Source organism: Larus michahellis, chromosome 3 (assembly GCF_964199755.1).
Source record: "Larus michahellis chromosome 3, bLarMic1.1, whole genome shotgun sequence".
NCBI classification, from domain to species: domain Eukaryota; kingdom Metazoa; phylum Chordata; class Aves; order Charadriiformes; family Laridae; genus Larus; species Larus michahellis.
In genome coordinates, this window is record NC_133898.1 from 18,867,949 (window position 1) to 18,889,426 (window position 21,478).

The 21,478-nt window shown below is 44.0% G+C and overlaps 2 protein-coding genes across 13 annotated transcripts in view; one reads left to right on the forward strand and one right to left on the reverse strand.

Annotated features, from left to right (window-relative positions):
- Positions 1–3,455: 3,455 nt before the first annotated feature.
- On the reverse strand, positions 3,456–11,511 carry PCARE (photoreceptor cilium actin regulator). The gene is made up of 2 exons (XM_074578212.1): positions 7,745–11,511; positions 3,456–3,585 (listed from the first exon to the last, which is right to left on the reverse strand). The coding sequence occupies exons 1-2, from the start codon at positions 11,509–11,511 to the stop codon at positions 3,456–3,458; spliced, it is 3,897 nt and encodes a 1,298-aa protein (XP_074434313.1).
- Positions 11,512–20,145: 8,634 nt separating this feature from the next.
- The window catches only part of CLIP4 (CAP-Gly domain containing linker protein family member 4), a 32,112-nt gene continuing 30,779 nt past the window's right edge, over positions 20,146–21,478 (forward strand). For 5 of the 12 annotated variants that reach the window (XM_074578931.1, XM_074578935.1, XM_074578938.1 and 2 more), the window contains exon 1: positions 20,146–20,246. The gene's annotated coding sequence lies outside the window, so the exon portion shown is untranslated. Of the gene's footprint in view, positions 20,336–20,531; positions 20,893–21,327; positions 21,369–21,478 lie in introns of those variants that run through there. The other 7 variants (XM_074578934.1, XM_074578942.1, XM_074578933.1 and 4 more) reach the window with 6 other exon arrangements.

Sequence of the window (21,478 nt, forward strand, 5' to 3'; positions counted from 1 at the left end):
TTTCCTTTCTACCTATAGCCATGGGAGTAACTTCTCAGAATATTCCTCTTAATGATAACATTTCATAAATGATTATGAAATGCTTTGAATGTTAAGAGGTGTGGCAGTGCAAACACTATAATATACTGGTTTTATTGGTAACCTGCATCATATTGTCAACCGTATTGCTAATATCTGGGGTAGTTCTTGAAGTCAAAAGAAGTAACTGGAGTGTGTATAGTGCTTTCGTGTTCTAGGCATCTTCACATGCTAAGGGTATGAAATGACAAGTCCCTTAAAGGTCTGAGATTTGAGCAGTGTCACTGGAAGCACGGGCAGCTGCCAGCTTGTTCAAGGTCTGCAGATAAAGTGCAGCACGGAGCTGCCTCGCTGCTGTTTTTGCAGCTATGGAGCCCTGGCTGGAAAACTGATACTGCTTCCCTCTGTGCTCAACCCCTCTGCAATGAGACTCCACTACACTGGGTGCACTCTGCTTTTAACCCTTAGGACAAAACCACGGCCCCGTGCTCAAGTTAGTCGTGGTTGTATATAGAAGGCTCTACTAACCAAGTACAAAATTGCCAGGTAGCTCAAGCTTAAATCGGGGCAGGGGAAGGGTGGAAGCACGGCTGACCTCTGCTCTGGTCTGTCAGTGTCCAGGCTGGATCTTGTAGCCTAAAAAGACATATTTGCTTAATGGAAATGCAACATAAATTAATTGATGTACCAGTAAAACATAAGACAGGGTTGTGATGTGGTGGGGAGGAAGCAAATGGAATTCTTTTAGCACAAGGCACTAGTTAGTGCACCAAGGAAGAAATCAATAGTATAACATTGGGCTAAGATTTAAGCCGGTTGTATACAGAACGTAAGAGAGATCAAACTCATAGCTTGCATATAAAAACTCTGATTTATTTACATCAGTAAAAAATAAATCTTAAAGTTGAGCATAGTCTTATAAAACAGTTGTTTTCCAGAAATGCTGTATATATGAAAAGTGGAAGTGTTGTCCAAAAAAACCTGTAAAAAACCCAAACAAACAGTATCTTTTTTTTAAACTGTCCAGCCAAACTATTATTTCCTGCATACTATAGTTACTCTTAATCTCATGCTTGCAATACAAATTGAAGGTAAACACCTTATTTATATTAGTCCTGTACATTAGCTGTACTGAAGAGAACCCATTAGCTGCGTGTAGTCATGAGTTCGTAGTCCAAACTTGTAGATCAGTCCTGGAGGAGCTCTGTTTCTTGAATATAGTGTTCAGTTTGCTGCAGCATCCTCAGGGCAGCATCAGAATCCTTCGGCAGCTGCAGTGGTTAGGTGAGGTTATGTTTGCAATGAGCCTCCTGATGACCACAGCCTTAGACAAAGCCAGGAGAGATGCTGTGGTAGGGTGCCAGCTCATGTACCACATCTTCAAGGGCGCCTGGATTTTGGGGAAAGATGCTTTGGCTGACTCCATGTCCAGCTAGCGCATGTGTGAGGAGGTTTCCAGCCTGCTTGCTGAAGCATTGCTCCATGTGCTGACGTAGCTCTTGCACCACAGTTTGGCGCTTGGCGGATATAAATGAATACTTTCTCTTACCACCCACCATAGATGCTCGGGAATTTCAGCTTGAAACCATAAAGAGATAAAATGATTGCAGCAGCCGAGCAGAAGTTGTCCTCCCACTCTGTTATGTTTTCATCTTCAAAGCTACGTTTAGGCACACAAAGTGCTGTTTTTCTGCTGTCATGTTTCTGATTTGTATCTATTCTGCGTGGTTACCGCCAGCAGAACAGACAAATCCCAAACACCTGCAAATGTTTTTGTATTTTCATGCAGCTGGGAGAGAACTACGCTTCTGATGAGGGGGAAGACTGGCCTGCAGAGTTTGCCCTGATGGTGATCTTTGCAGTACCTCCCTTGTGATTTCCCAGTTTAAAAGGGGATGGTGCATCTGCCGGGGTGATTACAAGGTAGATCTGTTGACCTCTCCTAGCCGTACTCTATGGGTATGGCTGCTTTGCCACGCCAAGCTCACAAACCCCTGACGATCCAAAGCATCTATTCACTGTAAGTTACTTCTTTCTGTTTGATACCTCACCTTAAATATGACAATTAAGGTTTCCTTGTGTCTGTGTCATAAAATGGCACCGAGATAATTGAAGAAGGATGGTTGTGATTAAGGCACTAAATTAAAACTCAGGAGTTCAGTATCTAAAGGGATCCCTTGTACAGCATAAGACGAGCCTCAGTTCCCCCATCAAAAATGTGGGCAGGAAGGGTTAAAAATCCTGTGTGAAGTGCCCAGATACCACCATCATGAAAACTGTAGGAAAAGATTAAAATTATTCCTGTCCAAATAAGACTACAAATGGCTCTTTTTTTCTGGATCTTGTTCTGTGCTGAAAATGCATATGAAAACACGTCAAATTAATTAAAGTTACATTAAAGTTGCATCTTAATTGTGATGATAAATTAGATAGGTGAGCAAGGTCCTTTAAATTCTGAAACTGTATTCCAGCGAGTGCTGTAAAAGCCTAGGATTAATCGACTGTAAATAACTTGTGTTTTTATTAACAAGAATCTGTTAATACAATCTGTCTAGACTCTTCAGTGAAATTGCAATAATTCCTCAAACTGCATAATATAGAAAGAATATAAACCTGTTTTGGGGAGGAAAGGATTCTCTATACTAGCATTCTCTTCTTTAAAAAACAAAACAAACAAAAAAAGATACATGTCCTCAGGTGCCTCAGGATTTATATGTTGTTTGATTGGGCTATTAAAAAACTGCTCTAATCGGGATTAAGCCTTGTACCCTGGAAACTAGAGGTGATGGGATTACATGATAATCAAAGGTGATTTGGAAAATCAAAGCCTTTTTGAGGGAGTAAGATCCCTAATTTTATTCCTTTAAAAGGGGTTATTTTGTTTTAACTTGTATTTGACCTTATTCTGTCTCTGCATGTTGATAAATAGCTAGTGTAAAGAGGTGGCTTTGCTGAAGCCATTGATGTTTTTGCAGTAAAACTCAAGTGGTTCAGGATTTTACCTCCTCCCACAGAAATGTCACAACAGCTGCTTTTTTTTTATATAACTGAAACTGTGATGCCTCCTCAACAAATAACATGTCAAATAATGATCACTTCTGACTTTTTTAACTCTTTTGGCTACACAGTGAAACAAAGGACTTGGCTACATGTCCTCTTTTTATCGAATCAGTTTGCCTCAGCCTCACCCAACTGCAAAAGTGTTTCTTTCGCTCGATGTAAATCTTTGAGTTAAACCATTGAATGCAATCCGAAGGAGAAGCAGCTGGCTACTGCCCTGCCAATACTCCCTTGGGCTGTTGGGGCCAGTTTGGGTTTTTAGATGCAATGCCACCATGTTGTTTTCGTGTGAGGAAAAAATGAAGCCACATTTTGGAGGCTTGGGGTAAGGCTGTTTCCTCCCTCTGGGGCCTCTGGCCTTGCTCCTGCGCCTGCTGTCAGTCCCTCTGCAGCCCATGGCCCACCACATAGAGCTCGGGGTGGGAAGCAGATCTGTTGGACTCTCTGATTTCAGGGACGCAAGGGCTGTTCCAAGAGTCTCCTGCTTTCTGAGGGCTCTCTTCCAAGCTGCAGAAGGAAAGATGCTTACGTTAAGAGGCTAACAAATTGTGACTTTTTAAAAACAGCGCTGATTAGACCATGTTAACCCAGAAAGCACAAATGCTGTACGATACTATGCCATTCCCTGTCTTCTCCCGTACATATGCTCTTTACATGCGCCATCTTCATTTTATTAATGTGATGCCAAATGCGCTGTACTGTCCCCTTCCAAAACTCTCTTGGGAAGCAAACGTTTTGTATGTTTAACGGGGGATCAGTATGAATCTGGGTTCACTTACAGATAGAGACAGATTCGAGTGAAGTCATGTTCCAGGCTCTGCTGGAGGAAAGGTCTTACCTCTGTTACACATCTGCTTAGCGTGGTTACAGTGATTTCTGAGTATGCCAACGTGACTATGGGATGTGTATTCTGGTGGTATAAATCTGCCACTCTGGAGACAGGAGAACTGAGACACAGAATGTGTAAATGATGTTCCTGAGGTCACACTGCTGATCTTTAGGAGCACAGGGACTTCAAGAATCAGGATTCATGAAGCTAGTCATGAACATCTCACGCCATGAGCCTTCATGGTGAAGTGTGCCCTGTGTTGCTGTAACTAATTAGGGTGGTTTAAACTCAATATGAGGAAATAGTCCAGAGTTATCTGGGAATCATTATTGTATTTTAAGTACATAAACTGCTAAACTGAATTAGCTTTCAACTACAGACAAGCTGTTATGTTCCTGTTTTGACTGCTAGGACCTTACTGATATGAACTGCTGGGTGAAGAGATTTGTGATATGTGGCCAGTCACGAAACTAATCCAGGTTTAAATATCCCCCAATTGCAGAAGCTGTCACTTGGGCTATTTGCTTTGGGCCTGATTCAGTCAACCCAATCCATTCTCAAGCCCTCCTTGAACAATATCTTAAAGGCCATAGCGTTTAATCTTCTACCTCTGTTCTACCTCTTGGGAGATTAGCAGTCGCAATGAAATATTATTTCATTTAACTGCATACACAGAAATCCTGTTACAGATTAACAGGATTTCTATGAGCAGAGCAATCGGACATGTTATGCCTTGATAAAATGCCAATAACTGCTGATTGCTGTCAAATGACCAAGCTTAGAAACCAGGAAAGTTAGCTCAGTCTGTCCATCCACAGGCTGCCCAAAAGGGAACCCGTTGTACTGACTTGAGTGCTGAAACCTGAAACTCTTGTCCAGGTACCCTAAGACTAAACAGAAAAGCTCTAGCTCCAGCCCTAATTAGGGCTAATGGTGTTTTAAGTCCTGACATTCCTTAGAGCATGGCACGGGCAGGAGACATGCTTGGGAAAGGAGCGATTTTTGCCTTCTAGGGAAGCAGTCAGCATGCAGGAGGCACGCAAATCTGTGCACAGCACTGACATTTAATGCCTGGCAATGCCAGCTAGCAAAATGAGATGGAAGTAGCCTCTTTATTTTATTTTTTTTTTTGGGTGTTTCTGCTAAAATGGGGTGAGTGGGAGAAGGGGACTCAGCTGCCTGATGAAGAACATGTTGCTTGTACAAGCTCCTATCTTTAGCAATCTGCTTCTCAGCAAATGGATGTTATAATTGGGTATGGAAAAAGTGGAGGGTTATATCCTGGAGTTTGGGAGCATGGGAGAAACTAGCTAACTCACTGATTTTCAAAATGTTTCACCTATAAAAGAGTTGATGGTCTTACAGGTTTGAGTCTGTCTCCCCTTCCTCCTGCAACTAGTGTTTGAAGCTGCTAATAATACACAAAAACCTCACAGACCAAAAAAAAAGGCTTTGTTATACTTGGAGAGGAGAGGTAGAGCAAGGGAAGGAATGAAGGAAAGGAGACTGATGGCTGAGTGGGAATAGCTTGTGAATTGGAGACTAGATGCAAACAGGGCCAGAATGAGGGGTTTTAAGAATACAGCATCTGGTTTAGGGAAACGTTTTGAAATTTTCCTCTGTCAGCTGAATGAATTGCAAAGCAGAGGAAGCCCTGGATGCTTAACAAACTTGACAGAGAAAGATGGATCCAGAGCATGGTGGTTTGTCCGTTATGGCATCTGCTGTAAGAGCAGGTCAGCGTCTGCACGGGGATGTGGTGCTCACAGCTGTGGCAACCGCTCTGGTCCTCAGTGGGAGGAGATGACCAGCAGTGATGTGAGGGGCTCTCAGAGTTTTTGCCATGTGCTGAATCCTAAAATGGTCCTTCTCTGCCCAACAGCACATTTGCTGTGATTAGTGCCATTTAGTGCAAGGTCTGTAAAAGTTTACTCCAGGCAGCTTATTTTATGTGTAAGAAAACACACAGTAGTGTATTGCATCTTAAATCAGTGCATGTGGTAATTAACAAGCTAAATTTCCCTTTTGCTTATATTGATATAAATTTGGACTAACACAGTAGGACTACTTTTGATGTCCATTTGTATAAATGGTAAGCCAAATTTTGATCAGGATATATTCCATTTTTCCAAAATGCTGTATATCATAACACTAGGATATATAATTTTTTTCATGAAAGGAACGATTTTATTTACAGTGGGGTTTTTTATATTACTCTCTATGCTCTGACAGATTACAATAGAAAGATAATGCACCCAATTGAAACATAAATTAGCTAAGAATTTATAATGGACTGTTTTAAAAATTGATCCATAAAACTGCCAGTGCTTTTGTCTTGCAAGGTTTGACATAAAGCCTCTTTTGAAAACATTTATTTCTGTTAGCAGGCACTGGAGTAGACAAAGCTGTCTTCACACAGTACCTAACAACAACAGAAAACCCAGCAACAACGTACAGGACTCTCAGTAAATCTTCAAGCGTCAGAATATAATGCAATATTAGAACTGGGAATGCAAAACGGTGTGCATTTCCCAGTGGTTTTTGTGTGTTTTGTTCAGCACGTTCCTCTACTGTCAGCGTGGGAAATCTGGTCCTTATTCTGTCTTTGGGGAGGAAATGCCTGGACATCTGACTTCAGTAGCCACGAATGTCCCTGTTACTCGCAACACACTGAGTGCAATTTTATCTCCTGTTAGGGTTGGTCTTGCAATCCCTACTCATGGGGTCGATTCATGTGATTTCAGCTGTTCGGTGGCAAGAGTAAAAATACCCCTCACATGAGGAAAGGTTACCTGAGAAGGGTCTTAATCCTCTTGCCGAGCTTTAGAGTTTAATGGATTTAAACATCCTAAGATGCTAAGAAACCAGAATAACAACACTTTGTATTTCCAGGCTCTTACGCTGATCTTTAAGTATTCCCAAATACCCATTTCTGGTTCCTGGCTGGTTTTGTGATTTTTTTTTTAAATTTATTTATTCTTTTTTTTTAAGCGGTAGAGAAAATGTAAAGCTAAGCCCAGTTTTTTTAAAAAAGGTCACCAATGGTTGCAAACACGGAATCAGTGTGTGTTGGTGCTTCAATTTGTTTAAACTGACTTTTTCAGAGCAATGAATCTGCAGTAGTCACGGGAGGTTTTTCCACTTTAAAAACTGGGCTTGGGCTGTGGGACCCATCAGACCTGAAATTAGCTCCTGGATCTGAAAGCCTACACAAGAAGCTCCAAATCTATAATTACGTCCATACAGATCCTTGCCTACACATTATCTGTCTGTCATTCTTGCCAGCTGATTTGAAACATTTTAATGCAGAGTTCAGCTGAACAGTTTACTGTCTTAGAGGCTGATGTTAGGAACGATACCCTTCCTCTTGATCCAACCCTACCTTCTCATGGTTGTTTAAAGATGTCTATAACCTGAAGGTTACTTTAGAGCTTTTAAGAATTAAATGTGGATGTCCTTAGCCCTGACACAAATAAGGGGAGTTCTGTGCCATGAAACCAACACTGAATTTTCCCTGGGGTGTCTGCCACAGCAGATGTGCAAGTGTAAGGCTTGAGCAAGCCATGGAAAGTTAACTCTTCCCTTTATTCAGGCTGGTAGTCTACTGAAATCTGGGACAAGACACTAGAATAGAATCGAATCATTTCAGTTGGAAGGGACCTACGATGATCACCTAGTCCAACTACAGTGTTATCTTTGCCCAACCGTTTGTTCTGCGCATGAACAGGGCACTTTTCTGGGAAATCTCTTAATGACATTAAATTCCCATCAGGAGTTTAGAAAGCCAATACAGTGCTACACTTCTGCTTCCTTCACCTAAAGTGGAAAGTTTCTTACCTTGCTTGGTTAAGCGCCGGTTCACTGCCAGCTGTTACAGGAGCTGGAAGACGAAACTGGACCCCTGGTCGGCGGTCAGAGAAACTTCTCCTCACGAATGGCTGAGGATTGGCAGCACTCAGGGACAGCTTTCTGGTCCGGTCTCCAGTCTGTCGGAAAAGCAGACTGCTCTTTTGGGAAAGTGGTGAAGCTTCAGGCTGGCTGGTCACCTCCGCAGCAGGTTTGGTGGTTACCAGTGGTGGTCTGGCTTCGAATAAGGAAGAGGTGGCTGGGCAAAATATTGAACGGACATTGCTGCCCTTCTTGGAGGAGGAGAGCTGGTGCTCATCCCCAGCATCCAGCCCAGCTCTTGGCCCCTTGTAGGACCGGGATGGGGAAGTCGGTGGGGAGGGGGTGCTGGCGAACAGAGGGGGGCTTGCATCTCGGCGGTAGGCTGGGGAGCCCAGCAGACGGTGGGGCGTTGGTGAGCTTTGCTTGTGTCCTGTGGGAGGGCTGAGTGGTTTTCGCTGGGGTGGCGGAGAGGGCAGCTTCTTCTGCAAGGGTGGGCTGGGCATCCTGGGGCTAGAGGGGGGACTGGGTTTCCTCTGCATGACGGGTGAGCTCGGTTGCGGGCTGCTAAATGCCTGCAGAGAGTGTCTGTGGTGTGCTGCGGGGCTGAAAAGCCGTTTCTCAGCTGGTGGAGAAGGAGTTCTTGTTGGGGAGACCCTCCTGGCAAACGCTGAGCCTTTTTCGTTTCTCCTGAGTGAATCAGGAGAACCATGCTTCTGGTTTTGCACTGAAGTCGCAGGTGAATTGGGCTCTCTGCTCTCTGAGCTGTTACTGTGTGGTTTTGAAGCCCCACTGGGATTTTGAAGAGGAATAATTTTATGGGTTTGCTTGTACAAATCCGCAGCCTCTTTTCTCTGGGTTGCCAGTATCTCCTCCTGGCTAGGGATATGCACATTGGTAGGGTTCAGCTCCAGAGGGTACTTCTGCAGTTTCTCATTCTCTGCTCCCATATTCCTGAGACCTTTATTAGTGATCGTACTGGGGCTGCTAATATTTTTACTTGGCAATAGATCAATAGACTGAAGGGAGGCTTTCATTTTTGGGGAAACTTGTGATCTCTTAGCAGCATGAAATTCTGTTTTGGTGGGTTTTTTGGCATCTTCTGAAGAGTTTCCTTCTATTCTTGCAGTTTCTTCAGGCTCAGATAAGTCAAAAGAATTGTCCATTAACATTTCAGGTGGTGGTGGCGGCAGGTTCTCAATGTCTTCATCAGTCTCTTCCTTTGTGTCCTTCTTGCTTAATTCTGCAGCTGGTGCAGGAGGAAAGGCATTTGGAAAACTAGAAGAAACTCCACTGGTGTTTGAAGGGTTTGTGTCTTCTACTGGTGAAATACGATGCTTAAGATTTAAAGGTGCCAGGCCTCTCTGGAAGGGAACGGTGGGTGGGATGACTGGAAGTCCAAATTTTCTGATGCACTTTATTGGTCCTAAAGATCTTAAAGGTGCAGCTTTTACAAGATCATCAGTGGGACTGAAAGTTTCAATAAGTTTTTTGACAGACTGTCGAGGGGCACAGCTGCTGCCACCGAGCATTTGTGCTCCAGGAGGTTCCTTTTCTTTGCCTCCTGATGTCTCCTGGGTGGGCACAGTAGCTCTTAAAGGCTTCCTGCCCCTTTTTTCATCCAGCTGAAGGGCAGGATTTTGATCAACCATGAACAAAGGGACTTTATCCTGGTTAGGCAGGATGCTGAAATTTTTTGAGAGGCACGACTTCAGTTTCCTGGAGGACTTAGATGTAATTTGCTCATCCTGCAAATAAGGTGCTGTTCTTGATTTACAAGGCTCCAGGTTGTTATCTGTATCTTTCTTTCCATAAAACATTTCCAGCCTTTTGCTGAGCTCTTTCTGAGTTCTCTGAAGCTCTAGGAGAGTTGGGTCCTCTGCCTGGCTTCTGAGGGACTCCTCTGACCTGGACCGTCGTTGTTTCCCAATGGTTTTCTGGCTGCCCGTTGCTGTACTGGGCCTTGTTGTTAGGACTGCTCTTCCACTCTCATCCTCTATCCATTCTTTACGTCCAGATTTAGCTGGGACAAACTTGATTTTTTCACTGATGGCATCTTTCATCTTCAGAATTATTTCCTCTGTGTCTACATTCTCCGTCCTCTTGATGGACTGCCTTTGTGTGTTATCAGTGACCGCAGGTGAAGACAGGGGCCTCCTTGGCAGAGCATCCTTCCCCATTTCTGATAAACTTGTGTTGTCATCATCCTCCCCCAGGGTGCTCCCTTCATCGTCGTCATCATCATCAGAAGGAAAATCTGTTGATTCACAGATTTTGAAAAGTTCACCTTCTTGAGTAGAGTCAGACTGGAAGGAGCTATAGTAACGGCTTTTGGTCAAGCCTACATATTGGGGCATGGTAGAATTGCCTTCTGGTACTCCACCCTGACAAGAAGTTGCTTCCCTACTCTGCATGGATGAATAAAATATATCTTTAAAATGCCTTTCAAGTGCACAGTCATGGGATGCGGCTGTGCTCGGTGACACTGTCCCATCACGCATGTGCTCCACTGTTCTGGCATGCTTTTGGGACAGATGTCCATGTGCACAGGAATCACAGCTTGCTTGTCCTCCATGCTGGCTGAGAGCACTGAACTCTTTGAGGGATTCATTGTCCACACCAATGCCACTATCCTCAGAATAGAGAGTCCTGTCATCACCATGGGACTGAGAGGATCCCACTGTTGAGGCTTCAAGCAGCCTTACTGTCCGTAGCAGGCGCTCATCAAAGCTTTGCTTTGCTTTCAGTTTTCCTTCCAAGTTGCTTGCAGCAGACTGCAGGTAGCTGCACGTCTCCTGCAGGGCATCAGAAGTGAGGGAGGCCAGTGTCCCACTCAGTAACTGCATTTTATTGACCGTGTACTGCAGTAGTTGTTGCAGAAGATCAGGGTGCTCCTTCAAATCACCTTTTTCTGCTGGCCATGCCAGATTGCCACCTACATCTTTGAGAAGATTTTCCCCATCATAGGCAATTTCTTCCAAGAGCTGGTTGATTTCATCAAAGCGAAGCAGGAGAAAGCTTACCATCTGCTGCAGGAAGAGCTGAGTTTGGGTAGTCTGGTTGGCCATGTGAAGTATAGTTTCATACTTGGAGAGGTTGGGATTTAAGTAGGCGTACGCACTCTGATGAGCCTTAACAAGCAGTTCTGGGAAATCTACTTTTTTCTCTGTCTTGCACGGGGCCAAAACAGACTTTTCTTTAGTTTTGCTAGGTCGACCTTGCTTTGCCAGCTTATGACTTTTTTGCTTCTTCCCTTTCTTTGGGATTTGCTTTGCGTTGCTTTCATTCTTGTCATCCCAAATGAAAGCTGATGCTTCTGATTCACAGGAGCTTTGCTTCCTGATCTGTATGGCCTCAGTGATGCGTTTTTGAGACTCAATCAGTTCTGACATAACAACTTCAGCATCCGTGGCTGTCCTCTCAATTTTCTTGTCTTCCCTGGAAATTTGGGGGTCTGAACGAACGTTTGAAGATAACTGCAAATTATCATTTTCGTCCTGCTCTGACAGTTTATCCTCCTTTTCTCTCAGGTAGTCTTTCCCCTGGACTCCATACTGGTGTAATTCATCAATATTGTAGCAAGATGAACCTTTAACCAGCAGAGGGATTCCTTTATCTCCTGGGTCAATACGCAAAACACTTTTGGGTTTATTCAAAGCCTTAAGACCACTTCTTGCAATAGTATTAGCAATCTCACTGTGAGAAGGTGTGCAGCCCATCCTTTCTCTGTCTTTGGCTTTATTTTTGATTAAAAATCCAGATGAATTAGAGAAAACACAATAAAAAAAATCAAACTCACTGTTCCATCACGAACTGTAGACCAGCCTTTTTCTCACGAGTTTCCCGTCACGATCCTGGTTTTGTTGTCAGTTTGCATTGTTTGCCTCGAAATCTCACGTGCTTACTGCCCAGGATCCGCTCTTGAAGTTGTGCACTGTCCCATTGTACGTTCCCACTCAGGGCTTTCCTCTTCAATTCAAAAAAGGAGTGTGAAAGCTCTGCTGGATTTAGAGCTAATGGATTAAGAGGACTTGCGTGCCTCACTTCTGTCTTGACAGATGTCCACTACAAATAAGATTTTAAGCTCATTAGGATAAGCAGGCACCAGCCAGTCAGCACCCGTTTATGAAGGCAGAGGGTTTTTTTTCTGCACTATATTGGGAGGCAAAAGGACTTGGTACCTGTCCCTCTTTTTTTCCCTTGTTGCAAAACCGTAACATACATTGAAGGCAGAGATTCAAAGGAAGAGACTGTATTTTGAAGTCTTTTTGAAGGGAAACTGTTTGAACAGGTGCGTAAATGCCACTAAATACTCCTTAATGAAGAGAAAGGTGACCTTGACCGAGTACGTATCCACTGGAGAGTACAAGACACGAAATCAAATGGGTTAGAGATACCTGTTAAGACTTGTGCCTTGAGGGTCTTCAAAATTTTCCCCTGCTTGCAAGTGACCAGCTGTTTACTTTTTCCTTCTAAGACTTCCAAATGAGATTTTGATTTTTTTAATTCCCCTCACGTGATCATTCTTGGAAAGTACTGTTTTCTTTTCTAGATAGCTTCCCAACCTGAAAAGCCAAACTGCACAATAACAGTATTTGCAGAATAAGTTTTACATATGTTGTTAAGATGGTGCCTGCATCTAGTGGATCTAAACTGATTAAAAAAAAAATTAAATGAAAATTCATTTTTTCCTTCCTGTGTGTATCTTGGGATAAAATTTGAGCGTGTTCTTTGCAGTCACAGAAGTGACATGCTTACTTTTAGTTCTTTTTCATTGGCTAGGGCTTAGTTCTCTTCACTGCAAGACTTTATGGGTTAAAACTCTAAGAAAATAAGGTAACAAATTAAAAATATAGAACTGTTTCTGGAAAAAACCAAAACAACCAAAAAATCTCTTGTTTGAATCACTTCTGAAGTCTGGACAGAATAATCCCTCTCTGAAAGAGAAATTAAAGAACTAAAGTAGGAATGGGATGAAGCAGAAGATATTTATCTTTTCCAAGTATTTACTTAGGAAGGGCAGTACATGGATGAGGGTGATAATAGCAATCACCCCACAATTTCCCTCTTCATTATTTAAACTGGCCTCAGTGGATTTGTCTTTTAATTTCCGGATGCTGCTTTTCTACCGAAGGTGGCCATTTCTCAGTGTCGCAAAGGTTACAGACAACAGTAGCCAACCGTAACGCTGGCTGGAAGCCTACAGCTTCTCTGTAGCAATGTGTTCCAACTGCCTGGTTGTTGCGGGTGTCTTGCCTGGTTCCCAAAAATCTTTGCATGCTGCCAAGCCTACAAAACATCCTCAGGCTCTAAAGGACTGCTTACGTGACTCATTCCTTGCCGCTGGACTGCAGTAGCAGAATATCTGCATGGGAAGTCGTTATTGTCTGTAGCCTTGTTTAAATCTCTTTTTCTGTTCAACAGGGGCAGCAAAATTACTTTGTTTTACAGGGGACAAGGCATGACAGTGATTCCCAGGAAAATTTTTAAAACTCTATGTGCTTTCTCTAAAGTAATTTTTCTGGAACACATAAATTGTACTTAATTGTACTTATGATAGCATAGTCATTTCCCTCTATGTTTTTCTGAGAAGTTGTCAGGTAATTACTTCTTGGCTCTGCTTCTTGCAAGTCATGTGGCTCACGCTCTGGCTGCTTTGGTGTCTCGCCCCGATGTGGTTTCTACACAATGGTCCCAGCTCTTTTTGCATTCCCTTTTAGGCACGTGTCTAATGTGTCCAAAGTGGAGAAACGGAGCAGATTTAGGCAGCTGCTTCATACTAGTGATCCTAACAGTCAGGATGCTGCAGTCCTCTGCAATAAGTCAAGGAAAACCCAGTAGATCAAGCAATGAGCCTTAGCGCACCTCTTCTGTTTACGGTGGGAGCCGAGAGACATCTTTATGTAGCTGCCTAATAATTGTGCTATACAATCTTGTGTGACTTTTCTTCAAAGAGCAGCTCCAACTGTTCCACTGTTCACACTGGGAATTTTTCAACAATTAACTCCATGTGAGTTGGTTGTTGTATTTGGGAAGTTCTTTTTTCTCACTTTTTCCTTTGATTTTTACAGTCATGTCACTTTTTTTTTTTCCCCCTAGTTATTTTCAGGCCATGCATTAATATCTTATAGGAAATACACGCATGGTTAAAAAATGCAAAATAGCTTATGATTATTTATTGTGTACTCATTTATTATTTTAAATATTAATGTTAAACCAATATTTATTATTTATTTATTATTAAGTAGAGATTGAGGGCCATAGAAAAAGTTTTAACAAGGCATCTGTTTTATCCTAACTTTAATTGCAGTTTGCATGTATTTGCAATATGACTATTTAATGTTGCGTCAAATTTTTCAGCTTCTGTGAGAGAGCAGGAACTTTGATGTGCCTCTTTCCAACCACTTATGAACCTGCATTTTCCTCATCAATATTCTTGTTACTAAGTAGTTATATATTGCTTTGCATGTCTGAGGCACTTCAGAAAAACCCAAATGCTTTACCTCATGGAGAATGCTAAGGAAAATGCTTTATCTCATGGTCATGCAACAAAAAAGAAAACAAAATGGGTAAGTTAGGTCAAAAAACAGTGGTAGAAGAGAATATTGATGAGGAGAATGACACAGAAGTATTTTTGAGTGTAAGAGGATCAGACAAATTTGTAATCTGTAATTTATGACTGCTATATGATGATGTCATTCCTGGTGCAGTGACTATAGTAATGTATTTTGGTTTACAGTGCTACTGTTTGCAGAACAAAAGTTGAAAAGGAAAGAGTTGGTCATATTCAAGTAGATGCCCAAGTGTTGTTACCCGTGTACTTGCTGACTTGAGCGATTTTATGAGTACCCCGGAAGAACACAAAACTGTGTTTGAGGAATGGACACTAGGAAAGCACCCAAAATAAGATAATCGGGGATTAAAGGAGGCTTTCCTTTGCATGTGGATTGTGTGTAAATCGCCTTTGCTCTTCCTTTCATATACTTTCTTCCTAGTGTTAAAATGGGCAGTATTCTCATTTTGAGGGAGCTGTTCCTGGTCACGTAGCACTCCTCGAGGGAAGAACTTAAATGTTCAACTCTGTCGGACGTAGTTGGTGCAACAGATGATGAAAACCAAAGACTAGTCTGAAAGTGGCACTATATAAGTGCCCTAGAAAAGGCAAGAATAAGGCCTGAACCTGGATGGAGATGTGCAGTACTCAGACCCCAGAGGTGTTACTAATGCCATAACCATGGGATGGATTTTAGAGCCAGTTGATTAAAAACTGTATAAAATTTCATGTAAAACTGGTAACATAGGCTTAAAAATTATGATGAGGGAAAATGATGATGAGGGACTGCTTTTGAGAGGTTGCAGGATTTACAAGGGGAATGCGCATAAATGCTCATACCGGGTCTGAAAAATTTAAGGTTTGCGTTTGTGGATGACTTCTGGGGAAACTGAATTTCTGCTCACTGAGGAATTACAAAGAGCTTGAGTGATAACAACAACTTTAAAGAGCTATTTTACTCCGAAAGAAACCTGCTTTTTTTTCTTTTTCTTTTATATCAGCAAATTGAATATAACCAGGGAGCTGTTCATATTGTTGGCCTAGATATCACTGAGTAAATAAGAAATTGCTGCTTTTTATTTCAGCTTCTCCTGCAGAGCTGGCACCGTGCTGGGAGATGGAATAGATTCTCTCCTTTCTGTAATCGCTAACAGAAATACTTACAAAGCATCATCCCATTTCCCCTGTGGAAACCTGTTGAAAATGGTAAGGAATAGGAATATCATGGTTTGAAGGAAATCTATTTGCAAAGAATTAAAGACTCCAGTGTGTCTATGCAGGGCCTTTATTAGTGAGGATGGTGCAAGTGAAAGACAAAATTTATATTGACTCTGGGTCAAGGATAAACTTCTCAGAATTGGCTGTCTGAAGCTCAAATCCTTTTCTATTTTTATTTCTAACTTCTAGGTAGATTGCTTCAGACCAATTGCATGAGGCAATAAATATGAACTCAATGCTTTCAAAAACCTGTTTTGCAAAAGCAGAACTTTTTTTTTTTTTTTTTTTTTTTCTCCAAACAGCGGGAGGACAAGAAAAAACAGTTGCTGAAAACAGGCAGGAAACTGGTTTCCTTCTCCAGCAAAAATACTTTATAAAGGAATTAACAAAGGAAGAAATATAAGTAGAAAATTACAGAAAGTCAGTTTTGGGTGTTTGCCTGCCCGGGGCTGTTGGTACGCTCAGATGACTCAAAGGAGTTGAGAAAAATTAGTATGAGTTTAACACCACTTGAGCTCAGCAGTAGTTTTGTGAGATATGTTTGTATTTGTCTATTATTTTTGGAAAGTGTATTCTGGTCACTTGGTCATAGTTTCTCTTTGTTAAGAAATCCATGGGTATTTAAAAGCTTGCTATCTGTTGTAAGTAATATGTTCACTGCTGGTTTTAATGGTTAAGACAATGACTGCCAAAAGGTAAGAGTTAGGACTAAGAACTGTGTGAAACAGCACAAAGCTTTAAGTATAGATTTCCGGACTTATGCAAATCTAGAAAATTAAAAGGGACAGTCCCATTAGCCTAGGTGGTGGTTACATCAGTCCTCACAAGTGGAAGCAGGCTTGTGGTTATGGAGCAATTTTAAAGAAAGCGAGTTTCTATCAGGTGAGGGACTGGCAATTCAACAGGCAGGCCATGGCTTCTGCCATTTCTAGCGGAAGGTGGTCATGTTGATTTGGCATCTAGAAGTCAGGTCCAGGTGACGTGCATTCCCGAAAAACATCCCAAGACACTACAGAAAAGAGTGCAGCTATTTAGACTCATGCCTCTTCCAGTTCCCAGTGGACTCTCTCACCTAAAGCATCTCAGGATTTCCCTGAAAACTGAGATAAATACAGCATTCCTCCGGGCTGCTTCTCGCAGAGTGTCTCAAACCACAATGTGTGCACTCATAGCTGTGTGAATCCATGCCAAACCCGCAGGCAGCCTGGAGCGTGGCAGCTGCTGCCCAGCAGTATGGTGTGCCGGGGCAGCCCTCCTGGTGCGAGTCCTGACGCACGTGTGTGTGGAGCAGGCGTTTACTCTGCAGAGGTGATCTTTCACTGCCTGGGCACTAATGAGAGAGGAGCCGAGTGACTCTTGATGAAGTACTAGGCTCGAGGCTGTGGATCCAGAAGCAGTGGATGTGGTCTGAGGAGCTGGGAGTTGGCACACGTAGCAGAAACTGGAAACAATTTACATGGCGGGGTGCTGGTTGGTGCTCGGAGGGAAGGAAGGGTGGCGTGTCCCTTCGGAAATAATGGGCAGGGCTGGGAAGACTGACAATGACCGGTAGCTTTTTTTGTAGGAGAGAAATGTCCTCACTGTGGGTGGATAGACAGCTTCCTTGTTTCACAGCCATCTCTGAGGGTAGCTCCTGGAGTATCCGTCGTCTTTTGAATGTGCTTGCTGTCCCGAAGCCACACTGAAAGTGGTATGTTAAGCGCGCTCACTTTCAGAAACTCTCTGTTGCCCTAATCCTCACTCTCTAGAGTGGCTCTACTTGAAGCTGCAATGTCTTCCAAAGCCATTTAAATGATCCCTTTCCTCTGACGCATAAATTTGTAAAGATGAAGGAACTGGTTAGTAATGCCCTGTCTCTGCCCAAAGGAGAAACAAGAAGTGAAATAATATTTTAGTTAAAACAGGCTTGTTGCTCACAAGCATTGTTTCCCCATCTTCCTCCCAAGGTGGTCGGAGCTGCTGCAGCCCATTGTTTTGAGTTCTCCAGGTGCTCAGCAACTTTGGTGCCTGTGGCAGCAGCGAATGAGTCAGACAGGATAGGCTGAACAGACTTTTATTTAGACTCATATCCTGGCACGTAGGAGTGCCTGAAAAAGATATTGTGAAAAGGTACAGAATGAGGTTTACATAAATACATATATTTTTAAATTTCCATTGCTGGGCCCAGGGGTGGAAGTTAGAACAGACAGGGGTTTTGTGAGGCAATGGTGTCCAGTCTCCTTTGCGGATGCAGCACTAAGTCACAGCATCCACTCTGAGCTAAAATGTTTGGGTTTTTGTCTTTACTGCTCCAACCAGAAGGATGTTCTAGAACCCGAGATGCTTTGTTAGGTGCTTGCTTTCATTTTCTAGCATAAAAGTACTCACACACAGTTTTATCCTCATATTCAACATTACCTTTGAATTCACACACCATTTTCCACGGTTTATGGCAGATGGCAACCATACCCTCTGTCTCAGCTTTCATTCTGCTGCATTAAACAAGCCACGCTCTGGTAACCTCATAAAATAGACTGTTCTTTTCCTTGACTGTGCCAGCAAATCATCTCTGGACATGCTAGATTATCTGCCTCTCACTGAAAAGAAGGGTGGTCAGAACTGGGCGCAATTTCCCAAGGGGATGGCAGAACATTCTGGCATGAACACTTCTCTGCCACAACTCTCCAGTTACGCATCCTAAGTGTCTGCTTCTTATGCCATTGCATCATATTGGTAATGATGTTCATTTGGTAACTGTCAACTACAATCGCATCTTTCTCTTCCTCAGTCAATTCCATAAGATGATCCCATTCATCAGTCTTATTAGTTCTTTCCTTTTTAACAGCAATTCTTTCCTTTTTATTTTTTGGTCTTGTCAGTTTGCTGTTTTTTCCTGCCAAAATTGTTAAAGAAAAGTAAGAAACAAAGGTTAGTTCTGAGAATAATACCCCAGGATGTCATTGGTAACCTCCCTCAGCCCAGTAGTTTCCATTCAACTCTATTCAACACTGTTTCCCCCTGTGCTTGCACTTTACTTCCATTGAAATTCTCCTAAATCCTAGTCGTCTTCAGAATTACTAATAATTTCTATTTCAGGCACTTTGCTACAGTCCATTATTCTGTATCACCCATAAAACTTTTCCTTTGCCCAGAACATCAAGCCTCTCAAAAAAGGCAGACATCAACTGCCAATACTTAGCTCACATCTGATCTTGCACACATCCATGTCTTTGGTTATACTTCAAACTCCTTTTCTAAAGTACCCGTCAGGTGAAAATAGCATGCCAGCATTTTCCTGGATTACAAATTTTCTTTGTCTTTTCCAAAGTACAGAACACTTCTAAGAAATGGAAGAATTATCTTAGCTTTTCTCTAGCCATCTGGTATCATGTTTATTATCGCAAGTGCAACTCCATGTTCCACTTTTTTCAGCTTTCATGTCTCTGGAATCTGAGAGCACTTACAGCTCTTGACTTTTCCAGTACTTCACTTGAAGTAATTTCCACTTGTCATTCTCATAATTTGTCCTGCCTCCCCTCCACAATTAATATTATCATGGGAAAAACAACAACAAAAATTGTTTATAAACAACAGTTATGCTTACTTAATAGTGACCCACACTGAGCATAAAAATACAGCAGGACTTGTCTGAGTTCTTATCCAGGTCAAATTCCCCTCGAGTGGCCTGGGTTCAAGCCATATGAAAATGGGTTTACCATTGCACGGGTTTCTTAGAGATTACCAATCTTTGGATTTAGATCCTTATCAGGTTTACAGCACTGGATAAGCACCCCCTGAAAAGCTTTCTTGGAACTTGCTACTTTTGTTCCTCCAATTGGTTACTAAGACATCTGGGAAGCCCAGGTTTTGGAGTTCTGTGCTTAAATCTACCAGTGATTACGCATGACTTTAGGCACGTCCCTTTCCGCAGCTGTGGGTGCAGAGACGTTCCATGGCATTAAGCATTCATGGACACTTGGCACCTGAAACCCTCAGTTACGCACCACCGTGCCACTGCCTCTCTTTGCTCCCCGTCTCCTCCCAGCCATACTTTCTAACCCCATTTTTTTGTGGAGCATTGGGATCATTTCCCAAAGCTGCCCTGATCTGCGGTTCGCTGGCCTTTAACCATCCCTTGACATTTATTTCTGAGCGTTGGCCAGGCTGACTGTGGCGCAGGGGGTTATGCGGACAGATCCGTCCCCGGCCTGGCCCTTTTCCAGGCCTGTCCCCTCGCAGGACGCCTTGCACTTGTCACCTCGGGCGAGGCGGCACCTCCGCCCTGCGCTGAAGCGGGGTTGTGCCTCCAAATACCCGCCCTCATCCCACGGGCCGGCGCGGGGTTTTCCTTTTACGCTGCCCAGCAGCGCCCGGAGGCTGCGCCCACAGCAGCAACGCTTGTTTCCCACCCACTTTTACCCCAGCCCTGCCTGTTTTGCAGCCGTTCCGCCGCTACCGAACCGCCCCGCCTGCCGTTCCGGGCACAGGGGCAGCGCCTCTGCCCGCCTCAGCCGCCATCGGGGACGCGGCGGGGCAGGTGGGCGGAGCCAGGAAGGTGGTTCCGGCCGCCGATTGGCCGCTGGGCGGGGAGGGGCGGGGCGCTGGCCGCGCGGGGGCGGGGTGGGCACCGCGGCCTCGCGCCGTTGCCTCAGGTTGCGGGCGGGCGCGGGAGGCCCCGGCAGCGCCCCTCCCCGCCGGGAGCAGGTAGGGCCGGGGGCGAGAGGGTGGCCGTGGCCCCGCACCTCCCACAGGGCCAGCGGGACGGCGACCGGCGGCCCCCCGCTGCGCTGCCGGTGCGTGGGGTGGGGGCGGGGTGGCTGTGCGGGGAACGCCGCAGCGGCCGGGCCGCGGCCGGCCCCGACCCCCGCCGCAACGATTCCCCCCTCCCTCGCGCTTCCCGCCTCAGCTGCGGGCACCTCACGGGGTCGCCCGACGGGCCGGGGTGGTGTGGGGCAGAGCGCGAGCACCGTGTGGGGAACGGGGGGGCGGGGAGGCCCTGCTCGGTGAGGCGTTAGTGCATGCCCCAGCCCGCCCAGGCGGCGGCTGGGAACCCCGCCGGCTCCCGGTGTGTGTATGTGGGGGTTCGCTTCCATAACCATCCTGTGGTCGCGTCTGAGCGAACCCCAGCTTTCTGCTGGGGGCGGTGTGGCGGGAAGCTTTGGAGGAGCAGAGCCCACCTGGACAGCTCTGAAACCTGGGCTCCCTCACGCTTCCAGCTTCTCAAAACAAAGTGCCGTGTTGCAAGAGGGCCCTCCCCGCACACAGGTTGAAAAACCTGTTTTGAGTGTACCTGTACACACATGACATGTCCATCACTCCTTCTGTGACTTCTATGGAGCAAGCATATAGTGTATGTACAAGAGTCTTGTTCTCTAAACTTAATTTTTCTCCTTGAGCACGTATAAGTACACGCTCAGCTGTCCATTATACGTGGTTATTGTCAAAAATAGCATCACATTTGTGACAAGTTCTGCTGTCAAAGCCTTAGCACAATTGTTTTTCATCACTTGAAGTGATTTAGCCTTTGCAAGGTTTTTATAGCACTTGCAGGAAAACTTTGTGCTTTAACACAAATTGCAAATTACAAAATCCGGATTACATGAAAAAGTTGGATCCTGTATTATACAACTTTTTTTTTTTAAAATATATGCGGAGGTACCGTGCACTTCTCTGTGGATATTAGGAAACCTGTAGTTGCACTTTAGTCTTGTCAACATAAGTGCGTGTACATCTGATGACTCCTTTAAGTTTTCTTCCCAATGACTTTTCTGTTGCTCATTTTCAGATTTAATTCAGTTAGAAGAACCTATGGCTGGCAAATAGCAAGTATGATCCTCTCTGCTGTGCTAGACTACACTTAGTGGTAGTTTGGTAATACTGTGAACAGGAAAATTCTGTCCTTTCTTTCATTGAATTTCTCTGACCCCTTCTTTCTG